This window comes from Nycticebus coucang, chromosome 2 (genome assembly GCF_027406575.1).
Source record: "Nycticebus coucang isolate mNycCou1 chromosome 2, mNycCou1.pri, whole genome shotgun sequence".
NCBI classification, from domain to species: Eukaryota; Metazoa; Chordata; class Mammalia; order Primates; family Lorisidae; genus Nycticebus; species Nycticebus coucang.
Genome location: NC_069781.1, coordinates 180,055,712 through 180,069,469, shown reverse-complemented (window position 1 = coordinate 180,069,469; position 13,758 = coordinate 180,055,712). Strand labels below are relative to the sequence as shown.

Genomic DNA, 13,758 nt, shown 5'->3' with positions numbered 1-13,758 from the left:
CACACACACACACGTCTTTATATATGTGTATGTGCATGTATGTGTGTGTAAATTAGAATGGGGAAAAGAAATGGGTCAGAAGAAATATTTGAAGCAATATGGTTATAAATGGAAATATTTAAGGAATAAGTATAGTCGATACGAATTAAATCACAGTTCAACGTGTCATAGTAAAATGGCTAAAAGTAAAGACAAAAAAAGTTTTAAAGGCAGCCAGAGAAAAAAGACACATTTCTTAAAAAGGAGAAAAAAGTAACAGTGACAAACTATAATAGACATAAAAAGATAATGAACTATCACTCTTTCTAAAGTGCTATAAAAAAAGCCTGTCACTTAAGATTTTAGAGGGAAGGGGAGGGTGAGGGATGGGGAGGGGGTGGGAGGGATAGTAGGGGGACCACAACTATGGAGCACATTGCAAGTACAAGTTGGTTCTATCATGTGTAGAACACAAATGTCCTAATGCTACAATTGGGTAAATGAGATGAAAGCTATACTGAATAGTATGATGTAAGCACTCCAATTTGTACAATAATCAACATACTGAAATGGGCATAAATGTATTTATGATCCATGTACAAAAGACTTAATAAAAAAAGAGATTTTACATCCAATAGAAATATACTTTAAAAAATTCAGGCCAAAAAAAAAAAAGGGTTGTAGACAATAAATGAGAGAACTTGTCACCAGACTATCTGTACTGTTTTTAAAATAAGGTAATGTTTTAACCAAAAGGAAAATTACCCCACATGGGGGCACAGAAATGGGAAAGAATAAATAATAATATAAGGGGCAAATAAGTAGAAAAGGTTTCTATTAAATAAAACAATAGTATTTTTGTGAAATTCAAAATAGATGCAGAATTAAAACATGAGGATAATATCTCAAAAGGAAATAAAAATATTCAAATGTTCTAAGGTCCTTGCATTATTCAGCAAGTAGTAAAAATGCTAATTTATAGTAAACTCTATAAGTCAGAGATATATGCTGTAGTTTTTCCAAAACCAGTAGGAGAAATGAAAATGAAGTATAACTAATAAGTTGTTAGAGCTGAATATGAAATTATAGAAAATACACAAGTAGTTCTGAAAGTGGTAAGAAGAAAAATAAATAAGTGGTAAGATATAAGAGCAAAAGAAGCACATCAAGAAGGAGCATATTAAACAAATACTTAGATTGGTAGATTTAAAAACAAATATAGTGTCCTTGCAATAAATGTAAATGGACAAAATAATCCAAGTAAGAAGACTAGGATTACCAGAATTGATTCAAAGAAATCAAAACCCACATATATACCATTTATAAAAGATACATTCTAAATATAAGCTTACAGAAAATTTGAGAAAAAAATGACAGAAAGAAATATACTATGAAGATACTGACCAAAAGAAAGGTAAGAATTATAATACTAGATAAGGTAAATGTTAAATCAAAAGCATTCCCATAAATAAAGAAGTAAGTTTCATAATGATAAAGGGTCAATATGTTGGGAACATATAACAATTTTAAATTTGTGTGTGTACCTCATAAGACAGCATCAAATAATGAAAAAAATTGATAGAACTGCAAAATAGATATATTTATAATTATAGCTATTATATCTATTCTTTCACTGATAAACAGATTAATAAAACATGTAAAAGATTTGAAGCACAAAATTATAAACCTTAACTAATATTGCATATAAAACATGATTCTAAACAAATATAGAATTCACATGATTTTCAAGTGCATATGAACCATCTATCAAAACTGATCATATGTTGGGTTGTAAGCAAGTCCTAACAAATGTCAAAGGACTATAATTTTAAAGAATATGTTCTCTAACAACTGTGGAATTAAGCTAGCTGTTAACAGCAAAGAGTAAGATAACTTCCCAATATATCTTATTAAGCAATATACTTCTAGAAAACCATGAATCACAAAAGGAATATGAAGAAAATGCAAAAATATTTTTGAACATCACATTACATAGTATGGAATGCAATTTTAGCTATGCTTAAGGGAAAATGTATATAGTCTTAAATCCATATGCTAGAAAAAAAGACTATCAGTGATTTAAATATCATTTTGAGAAGTTTAAAAGATATAGCAAATGACACCCAAAGAAACAGAAGGAAAGACATAAAGAAACATATAATAGAGAAAAATCAACAAAATAAAAAGTTGTTTATTCGAAGAAATTAATAAAATTGATAGACTCCTGGGACTAATCAAGAAAAAAGAGAAAAAAAAAAGATGAAATAGACAAATTCTAGAAAAACATAATTTATCAAATTGAAATAGAAATTTGAATTATCTTATATCTATCAAAGAAATGAAATGTTTGGGGTAGGCAAAAACAGTGAACACAAGTAGATCATGGCGATAGGCAACAACACAGATAAACATCACCAGAGGTAGTCACAAGAGTACACGCTGTGTGATTCCACTTGTGTAAAGATAAAAAACAAGAAAAACTAATTTATAGGGAATGTTGGGAGAGGAGTTGTTGTACAGAGCAGGTGGTGGGATTAGCAGGAACCCAAGGAAGCCTCTGAGCTGGGGATCATATTCTGTCTCTTGATATGGATTCTGTGCTTGGCTTGTTGAGAATTAAATCACTCAGGATTTGTGTACTTTTCTGTATGACAGTTACATATTTATTCAAAAGAAGTTGACAAACCTTGAAGAAGCCGTATTAACTGCAATTCAGAAAGGCATTTTGAATTGTTTCCATAAGACAAGTAAGAAATTATAGCCTATTAATTTAGGGCAATGTTACAGGTAACTTCTTTTGCATTCTAGCGATTGAATAATTGAGAGAAAAGGCAGGTGACAGTTCAGTGGACTGAACATAAATGTTCATAGCAGCATATTCATCATTGCCAAAATGTTGGAACTGCCCAAATGCCCCTCAGTGGATGAACGGGCAAGCACAATGTGGCCTGTCCATATAATGGAGTATTAGTCAGATAAAGGAATAAACTCCTGGGAGGTCCTACAACATGGATAAAGCTTGAAAACATCACACTAACTGAAAGAAGCCAGTCCCAAGCACCACATGTTATATGATTCCATTTATATAAAATGTCCAGAATAAAGAACCCCACAGAACCTGACAGTGGATCAGTAGTTGCCAGAGGATGGGGAAAAGGAAGGAGGAGGGGCCGCCGATGGGTACACAGTTTCTTTTCAGTGGGAAGAAAATGTTCTGAAATTAGTAGTGATAGTCGCAGAACTTTTTTAATACACTAAAAATTACCAATTGCCATTTTAAGGCACAATTTGAAAACAAAATTGATTGAATAAAGGAAGAAAACGCTCAATTTGTCTTTTTTTATCTCTTATAATCATTTGCGAACACGTTCACTTAAAGTTAACAGGAAGTGCATTACTTTCCATGGCCTGAGATTTATGTCAAAGCATGAGTTATTTGGGAAGTATTTGTTGGGTATCAACTATGTTCTAGACACAAATTCAAAGTCATTTCTCATTTCTAAAGAAAGGAAAAAAACCACTTTTGAGACAGGAAGGAACAAGTCACTTGGTTCTACATGGGACTGAGATTCTTGTCTATATTTCCAACACTGGGTTTGGAGAGTTTAACTAGATTCCCGAAGATCATTTCAAAATACTTTACCTAGGAAATTCAAAACTAACATTTGGTTGGACTCATGCATACAAGCTACTAGGAAAACTCACAGAGAACTCTCCACAGGGAAGCTAGTGTTTCCATGAAAGTAAATGACTAAACATTGATTTCATGTATCAGTAGCAATTTTAAGTACAGCCTTGGTTCATCATGTACAATGACACTGTTCTCAAGTTAAAATTATCTTTGGGAAGCATTTAGCAAATACTGAATTATTGAAGGCCTACTGGGATGTAGCAGCGCAGATGGGAGATGTGACCCTGGTTTCTCGGTGAGCGTACGGTCAGTGTAAGTGACCACAAGGGGAATAAACAAATGAGCCAACCTTGCACTAAGAATTTACTTTTAAAAGTAACTTTTAAAATATCTTCTTCCTTGGGCGGCGCCTGTGGTTCAAAGGAGTAGGGCGCCTGCCCCGTATGCTGGAGGTGGTGGGTTCAAACCCAGTCCTGGCCTAAAACTGCAAAAACAAAACAAAACAAAACTCTTTCCTTAAATAACAACTATATTGTCAAGGGTTGCAACGCGACAACTGAAGATATTTGGAGTTATTTCTCAGACTCCTTTACAGATAGGAGAGGTTAAAGAGACGCAGGGAGAAGTCACCTGGGCTTTCAGGGAAGTTCTTCAAGGGACATTTACTTAGGTGGCAGGTCCTTCTTCACTCTTCTCGTCCCCTGCTTCTTTCTGCCTGGCACGGGACACTGTAGCTGGAACTGCAGTGGCCTTTTGTGGCATGAGGCAGCCTTGAGGAAGCCAGAGCAGAAAGACAAGAGGAGTCTGGGAAATTGATGATGTTATGATGTCACCAGACTGGCGTGGGGTTATCTATTTGCAAACTTTGATGTGAGAGAAACAATCTCTCTCTCTCTCTCTCTCGTCAAACACAGTGTTTTCCCAGTCTCTGTTAATTGCAATCACAATTCCTCTTTTAAACAGATTTCTAAGACAGATAAAAAAATGCATTTCTCTGGAGATGGAGGGTCACGTCAAATAGAGTTTAAAAAACCCACTACGTTTCCAGCTAGGATTTTTTTTTTGGGGACAGTCTCAAGCTGTCACCCTGGGTAGAGTGCTGTGGCATCATAGCTCACAGCAACCTCCTACTTGGGCTCAAGGGATCCTCTTGCTCAGATTTTCTATTTTTAGTAGAGATGGGGGTCTTGATTTTGCTCAGGCTGGTCTCGAACTCGTAAGCTCAAGAAATCCACCTGCCTTGGCCTCCTAGAGTGCTGGGATTACAGGTGTGAGCCACCGTGCCTGGCCTGACTAGGATATATTCTTATGAGCTCCCTAGGAAATGTCCCCATCTATGTAGAAATTTGCACAGGACATCATCCTGGACAGCTTTCTGGATATCCTCAACTCCAAATGGTCACCATTTCTATTCTGGAATAGCTGAACTTGACCTTTGTCTCTAGAAATTGTTTTGGTTCCACCATCACAGGCTCTGTGTTTCCTCACTGTTCCAAGCACATTCTGTTACCCTTCCTCTTCCCCACCCCAGAGGCTACTCCGTCTGCTAAGTCCTCACCAGAATTCTTCTGACAGAAGAGAATTTCTCTTGGCCTTTCTTGATTTTGTCTCTTGTCCTGTCCTCATAGTGATACATTTTAGAGATTCTGCCACCTCTCCTCCAGAACTGCATTAACCAGAACTCTGGCACTTAGATAAAGCTTTTAAACCATTCAACCCAGTGCTCCCCACATCAATTTCACCCTGAGATCTTTTCCTTTACAAGCCCCCATGGTATGATTTTTGGGACTAGCTTCTTAGATACTAGTTTGGGAAATGTGGATGGGCTGAGCCACCTGTGGGAGCAGCCACAGGAATGCTGCCGGGGTTTCAGGGCACAGTGATTTGCTGGGCTGCCATGGGCCTTGCTATTTTGAGGCTGCAATCCTGAGCTCCCAACACACCACTGGGAGAAGGGAGTGTCTACCTCCTGGATAAATCTGAGGGCTGCCGTGGAGAGAAAAGTCTGTGGAGGACCTGGGAGGCTGGGAAAGTTGGTCTACCTATCTCAAGCCAACTATGGTAGCCCTGGGGTTCCTCAAGAGAGTGTGGGGCGAGCTCAGGGTTGCACATGAACCTTTTCTCTGAACACCTTGGAGAGTGTAAACACCAGTGGCAGGCAAGGATGTGCAGTGCCAAGGGGAGGAGCATGGCTTCTGAGCAACAGACCTGGGTTCACTTCCTGTTTCTCCCATTTACTCTGCCCATGACCACATTGTAGCTGTTCTCTGTGTCAGTTCATTTGTAAAATGCAAAATTCTGCTCACACAGTCACATGAGGTGCTAGGTGGAACGGGCTGGGGTAGATGCAGTAAAGGCTTGGTGAGCATCAGGGTGAAGTGAAGGGCCAGAGCTCTGGCCCTGACCCCAAAGAAGCTGTGATCTCAGAACACTGCAGAGTGTGAATGGCTTCCCAGTTTGGGTACAAATACAGCAACTGAATGTGATCTTGCATTCTCAGCCCTCCCCCAAACATCGTTCCATTGGAGTAAATGAAAATCAACAGTCATGATCCACAATTATAAAAGCACAAGAGCTGGGGATAAATAACAGTGCTCCCAGACAGACTAACTGGGTTGTTATTTATAAGCGCTTGGGCTACATTGCTATTGACAAAAAAGTCTGCCCTGCTTCCTCACTGCTGTTCTGCCTGGCTTCTCAATCTGTACTTGCTGGAAAAAGTAGTTATTGTTATGCTAAAATCACAATGGGACTCTCATAACTCAGTGCTAAATAACACCCATAAAACTATGAAAATGGCACTTGGGCATTAAAAGTTGTTTTCTTATGAACTTTCATAAGATTCAGCGCTTTTGTTTTCACGGTGCTCTGGTATTTTCGTTTCACACACACACACAAACACGCAAGATAAAAACACGAAGAATTCCAGCAAAACACCATCCTCTCTCCCACGAAGGAGAATTTTGATTTTGCACACAGGGAACCAGCAAGGTTGTGACACGTGGAATTAATGTCGACCAGCGACCATGCCTGTCACTGCGACAGTGGCGCTCAGCAGGTTTACCTCTTTCCTGGTGAACTTTGGGGAGTGGTCATTTTTGTCATCGATCATGATGGTGGCTGTGGCCGTGCCTGTTAATCCGACATCCAGTCCAGCCATATCCTGAGCTTCGATGATCAGTTCATACTTGGGATTTTCTAGAGTCTGCAAAGCACAAAAACAAAGGGAGAAGGGGCATTTAGGTTTGGGTCATTGCTTTGGAAAGGTGGCAAGTGTGTTCTTTCTCCCTACTCCTCCACGGAGGGCAGGGTCTCCCAGCAGTCACAGCATTATTGCCTATCAATGTGCCTTAAGAATCTGTCCAGAGTCACTATTCAGAGATTGGACGTGGCTGGGGGATAGAACCTATTTACTGCCCCTGTTCAGGGGAACATTTGATACATTCCGGAATGTTCCATTTCCTGGGCTTGGTGCACCCTGTATGTGCATGTTCATACCCCATCTGTCATTTCACAGTGACCTCATGAAGCTGATCTCAAAATGAAGTTAAGTTTGATGGTGGGTTGAGGACCAACATGGGAGCCCTAGGAACTCACATTTGAATTACTATACTTTATGGAAATCCTGTAAACCTCAAACTTTTGGGCTCATGTGATCCCCTTGCCTCAGCCTCCAGGCACCCTTCAGAATGCCTGCTATTTTTAGAGACAGGGTCTTGCTCTTGCTCAGGCCAGTCTCGAACCTGGGAGCTCAGGCAATCCACCTGCCTCGATCTCCCAGAGTGCTAGGACTACAGGCATGAGCCACTGTGCCCAGTACATTTTACTATGTTAAATTATTGTAAATTGCACACAGACGTCATGTCCACCCTGTATTTCTAAGATGCATTTAATCCAACCATGATCTGATCAATTTAATACAAGCAATATTGTACTATTATTTCTTTTGATATATGAGGTTTGACATTTAAGTTCATGAACTCATCCTAGGAAAAGTGCTACACACCTCACTGCTGAAAATCACATTTGAAGTACTCCCCTTGGTCATCTGGTGGCCATCGTGATATGCAGCAATGAGGTATGTAACACTTTTTCTAGGATGAGTTCACAAATTAAATTGTCAGACCTTGTGCAACAACAGTTCTGATGGCCATTCCAGGAAAAGAGTTCCAAAGTTGCTTTGAAGGGTGGACTAGGGGCTGGCCTCGGTGCACAGCTTCCCAGAGAGTAGCTTGAAAATGACCGTAGAGACATTCAGCAGGGAGCCATGTAGCGAGCACTTCTTCCAGGATGAGTTTGCAAACTTAATTGTCCAGCCTTATACATGTTTTTCATTCCAACATTTGACAGATATTTAGCTACCCTGTTCATACGTTCAAAAAACTAACCAAACAGCTCTGATCCTAAGATGGAGAGTACCGAGGCTGGGACATGGCAGCCCTGTGTTTATTTAGCCTGCCTTCTGGAGTGGACCTGCTTGATTTGGTCAGACCACAGCCCTTTCCTCTTCTATAAGGTAGCACCCCACATTTATTTTGGTGTCCTTTCTCTCTCTTCTTCTCTGCCTGTGTGCTTTGGGTTGGATTCCTTCTCTGCAGTGAACTCTGGAATGAGCCGGTGAGGGGAGACTGACAAGTCAGTCCATCTGTTTGAGGTGTGTAATGATTAGATCAAGACCAGGCCAGGCCCTGTGTTTGGCAGGCAGGGGACAGAAGCTCTGTGTCCCTAGAGAGGGAGCCTGGAGGTATTTAGCTGGGGCTGCTAGGGGGGCCATCTCATGACCATGGCAGGGGTGTGCCAGGCAGGCCTGTCTAAGCATGAAGCCAATCTACTGAATTATACCTGAACTTTAGGAGAAAGATAAAATGGTTTTCAGTGACTCTTCTGGGTCCACTTCATCACGCCGTGTCTGAAGCCAGCCCTGCCCACAGACTTTTCAGCTAATGAAGGCCTTAATTTTCCTTATTTGCTTAAACCAGTTTGGATTGGTTTCTTAATCACTCCCACAGAGAGTCTGAATGGAACTACCTTCAGTAACAAAAATAAAAGGTGTTTACAATCACAGAAATAGTCCTACCAGTATGACAGCCTCGCCAACAGTTGGCTATACCAACTAATAATTAAAAAATACCACAGGGAGCAAAGAACAAAAAAGCAACAGGGAATCTCTATTTTTCTGCTAAAGTCATAAGTTTACATGGTAAATATTAATAGCTCAGTGCTAGTTATCACAAAAACTTTTAAGTATTTTTGAAGGGCTGTTAGCTGTTTACTCCCTGGGGCATCTTTAATTGGAGTTTCTTTAACTTCTAGGTGGCTTCTGAGCTCCTAACTTAGGAAAGATTAGTTCTGTTGGACAGTTTGGTAAAGGCCTACACTGAAATCCAGGATGGCAAGTGGGATGTGATGTATTCTGACAGCTCCTCCCATGGGCCTTTGGTTTCAATTCCAGCTCCACCAGCTCTGAAGTTCCCAAAGGTCGCTGGTGGATGAGTGCAGATGGAATCCGACCGGTACTCAGATCTGGTTTTGCCCAGTCAGTTGACACCTTTCGGTAAAGGTGCTTAAAAAGCCTTCGACTCGCAAGTTGAAGCTAGAAAACTTTACCCTGATGTCAGCAGCTTTCTGCTTATTACCATTGGCAAGTTGGGTTAGATTTACTACTTACCATAAATTCTGTGGCTGGACCATATGAAACCAGTAAATTGGCCACCTATAAGATCTTTGCTGAGTGTCCCTGGACATGCTCACCACTAGCCTGAACATCATAGGCCTGATTTCCTGTACAACATTTTTAGTTTGGTCCTAAAACATTGTATTTTGGAAGCAAATAGTCATTAACATGAGATATTATATAGAATGTTTTCCAATATTAAAGAGATCATGGTAAATGTAGTATTACTTTTCCTATGTGATACCATTTACCAACATAATTCCTGTACATTAAGGGCTGTGTAAAACATAAAATGTTAGTTTTATAATTTACTTAGTCCTCTTCTTTTATTTGGGCATTAAGTTATTTGCAGTATTTTTAAAAATGTTGATGGCTGGCCCAAAGGGTTTCTCCTTTTTCAGAGGTATCTTTGCCAAACCCTACCCTGTGTCAGGCATCTGGGTTGCAGGGAGGGTGAGTGTGGACCCTTGCGTCTGTTCTCAGGTATGTCTATACTTACTAGGAAACTCGGGAAAATGACTGATTTCTGGAACTCTCTTCCTGCACGGGGAAGGGCTTCCTCAACCAGGGGAGATCTAGGGGAGGGCTTGTTAAATTACTTTTCTCCAAATCCCATAGATAATAAGGGCCTGGGAATATAAAGAAGGCTTCTCAACAGAACTTTGCCCTTTTGAATATCTTTCTCTCCCTAAAGCTCCAGAGCACGGGGACTCATCATTCATAATTCACTCCATCAGCACCCATTTATCCTGAGCTGGGCCTCGGACTAGACACTAACAACAGAAGCCTAAGACATAAGGCCTGCCTTTGAAAGGTTCACAGTCTGTGAGAAAGAAAAACAAATTACTATGGGAATGTATATACCATAGCAATGACTTTTACAAAATGGTAAGAGGAGCCCAGAATAGGGGAAGGTTGAGTTCAAGGCAGGTTTGACTGTGGAGGTGACACATTGCCTGATCCTTGAGGGACAGTCCAGGCGGGAAAGAGAAAAAGGAAAAACAGAAAAGAGTGCTCCTCGGGTGTGGAGGAGCCGAGTGGCCTGAGAAAATGCACGGCTGTATAGGAGAGAAGGGTAGAAGCGGGTTGGTCACTCTGAGGGAGAAGACAGTGGTGTCGAATCTGTCCAGCCAGAACCCTGGAGGGGCAGCTGAAGTCTTCACATCCCAGACGCCCCTCCCAGAGTCCTGGTGCTGATCAGACGCACGGGTCAGGGGTCAAGAGGACGGACGTGATGAGGAGACCACCTTCATTTATTTATTTACATAGTTATTTATTTGTGATATATAGAGTCTTCCAGATCATTTTTTAAATCTCAGATTATGAAGGTACGAACGATTAGGTTACGGTGCTTGTGTTTGTTGGATAAGGTCCCTGCTACAGTTGCACCCTCTCTCAGGAGGTGTGCCATACACCCCTGTGCCCATTAGGTGAGAGCCTACCCGTCCCCTCCCCTCTTCCCTTCTCTGCTCTCCTCACACACAACTGGAATTAAACTGAGTTTCCCTCCTGTGTGGGGAGGAGGCCCTCTTCCTGCTACTGATGGCTGCAAGGCCATGGAGACAGGGCGTTGTCTACAGGTCCCTTCAATATCCAGCCCTGACCTTGTGGATGAGAGGCAACTGCAGACTGCTGCCAACACCTTGCTGACCCCAGCTTCCTGGTAGCTTGGTCACAGCCCCCAGCATCTCCTGAGGTCAGGGCTGCCCTGGTGGCCTCCTGAATCCCACAGGTGGAGGTACCTGTGGCCGGTCATTTCTGCAGCCCTGTCAGGCACTCAGGCAGGCCCAGCCTGCAGCCTGCTCCTCCAGCCTTTCAACAATTGGAAGCATCTAACTGCCCTAATGAAATCCCTTTCTTATTAAAATGCCTTTAGTAGTTCCTTTTTTTTTCTTTGCTGTGAACTCTGAACAATAAAGCAAAAATAAGATGTGTTCTGACAAACCCCCCCCAAAAAAAAAATGTTGATGGCTTTAAATAGCACTGCAATGAACATCTTTATTCCAGGAGCTTTATGTATACTTTGGGTGTCATTTTGTTGTTGTTGTTTTGAATGATAGATCCCAGATGTATATGGAATCACCATATGAAGGGTATGAGTATTTTAAGGTTTTTTATATTTTGATATCGTTTTCCAAGAGGATGGTGTGAATTTTTACACCAGTCTTACCAGAATATTTAGTTTATGATCTCAAGTGGGGCTTGTCTCTAAAGAACAGTTCCTGTTACTGCCCTGTGAAGCAAACTGGGGGACCAGTGTGATTCTATGATGGCCACCAATCAATTCTTCTCCAGCCTGGAGTACAGTTCAGAGGATGGCTTCATGCACTCTCCCAGCCCCCACTCCCTTTTCTACTCAGGGCATCACGTGGGCCTTATTCTTAGTTCAGGTGGAGCTGGGGCAGGGTTGACTCTGCCCCTCACCTCTAGCTGGCCATCCAGATCATGGATCATAATATCAGTTGAAATATTAGTTAAAAACCTGCCTTGTCACTCAGGCCTGGCCAATCAGGGCTTTCAATTCCCATGGCCATTGGCTGAACATGTAACCTAAGTTAGGCTTCCCTGACACTGAAATTCTGTTCTGGGGCATACTTCTTTTAGAAGGCTTAGGGAGAAGTTCCCTTCTGCTAGACTCGAAAGTAGAAGGGTCTCAAGCTGGAGCTGGGAGTGGCCATTTGCAACCCCACAGTCAATGTCCATCTCTTGAAGAAACCCCACAGACTAAGGTAGAGACAGAAGGCGTTGTTTATTTTTTTGCAACATCCTTTGATCCCTTAATCGCCATCCTTGAATTCAGAATTTACTGCTCAGATTTTGTGACTCTATGAGTTGACAAATTTCTCCTTTCCTCCACACGTGATTTACATGTTCTGTGAAACCTGCAACAAGGCAGGTTTTTAACTAATATTTCAACTAATACTATCATCCATGATCTGGTTATCAGTAAGAAAGCTCACGAGCTATTAAATCATGCCATGGTATCACAGTAAACTCCTCACAAGAGCATTCCAATTATTTCACGAATACATCCTTTTCTCTTTTAAGTTTCCCATGCATGGAAACATCTTTTTCCCTAGAGAAAGTGACTATAATTTTCTCTTTCATTATTATTTTATACATCCATTTAATCAATGGTTAATGAAAATCTAGTTTAAAAGTTCTGCTGGGTTTTGGGGATACAATAATGCAGAAAGAGGGTCCCTTTCTTTACAGAGTTCAAAGTGTAGGGTTGAGGACATTCATGTTCACATAGAACCACAAGAAAATACAGTCAGACTACACAGAGGTGTGTACAAATTCTCACCACGGTACAAAGAACGAACACATGGGTGTAACTCTCTTGTGACTAAAAAAATTTTATAAATCATTAAAAAAGTGAACCAGTCAATTTCCATCTCTTGAAGAAAATAAAATTTTACAGCATGATGTGAAGTAGATCGATTAACCTCACGGAGAATCAATTAGACTATTAGGTAGCTAAATTGCAAGGTTTGGGATGAAATGCTACACAAGCCCCAATTTTCCAGCAGACTTAAGGTGGACATTAAAAATGCTTTATTATTGAATATCTGGTCATCGTAAGAAAGATAAAAATAATACAGTCATTTTTTTTAAGTGGAAACCGAGGACTCTCCACCACTGTTCCCCAGGCTTCCCCAGGAGGTGGGTGCTGACAGTGATGAAGTGTGTCTCCCCACTTTGCCTACACAAGCACACACAGACACGTTGTATATCTCCTCATATTTAGTACACGTTCACACGCACACGTGTTCAAACAGAACGATACCATTTCTGTAGTTGCACAGTGTGGCCTATCGATCCTACCCCTTTTATTTCAGAGCGTAGGCCTGTTCATTTCAGCAATGCTATCTTAGTGGACTGGATGACTCCACTGTCCTTTGTTTAACCAGTCCCTCTTGTCGTTTGAGTTGTTTCTAAATTTTCACCCTTAAAAGCAACTCTAATATAAAAAAAATCATTGGCTTGTTAGTATTTGGGGACTTTTCTGTAATGAACACTATTGCTCTCACACTGAGAACAACAATGACAAAACCAAACAGCTGGAAATAAAGGGAACCTCTTTTGGAATGTAAAAGACCCTGAACATATTCAAAATTGGGAGAAAATGCCACGCAAATTTCTTCACTCTTGCCTGAGTAGGATACTTCTCACTCCTGCTGAACCTCTTCCAGAGTCACCCTCAATTCCCTAGTTCTCCTACTTGAAGATCACCTGTGTATTTAATTCTGTGTCTGTCACTGGTCACTTTGCACTGCAGGGAAAGAGTCCTTTTAGGTTGGGTGTTCATCTCCGGGAGGGACCCTTGATGCAGAGACATAGGCCCCAGCAGCTCTGGGTCATGACTGTCTCCCCTGGCAAGAGTTGGCGGATTCACAGGGAACCCCGTAATCTAAGATGGGGTAATCAGATTCTGGGATTATGAAATGTGGAACCGAGAGTCACAGAGACA

The 13,758-nt window shown here is 41.1% G+C and overlaps 1 protein-coding gene across 5 annotated transcripts in view; it reads right to left on the bottom strand.

Annotated features, from left to right (window-relative positions):
- Nucleotides 1-13,758, bottom strand: part of CDH13 (cadherin 13) — a 1,454,811-nt gene that overhangs the window by 137,692 nt on the left and 1,303,361 nt on the right. For all 5 annotated transcript variants that reach the window (XM_053609618.1, XM_053609625.1, XM_053609630.1 and 2 more), the window contains one exon: nucleotides 6,675-6,815. In XM_053609618.1, the coding sequence (XP_053465593.1) occupies nucleotides 6,675-6,815 (141 nt within the window). The remainder of the gene's footprint in view (nucleotides 1-6,674; nucleotides 6,816-13,758) is intronic.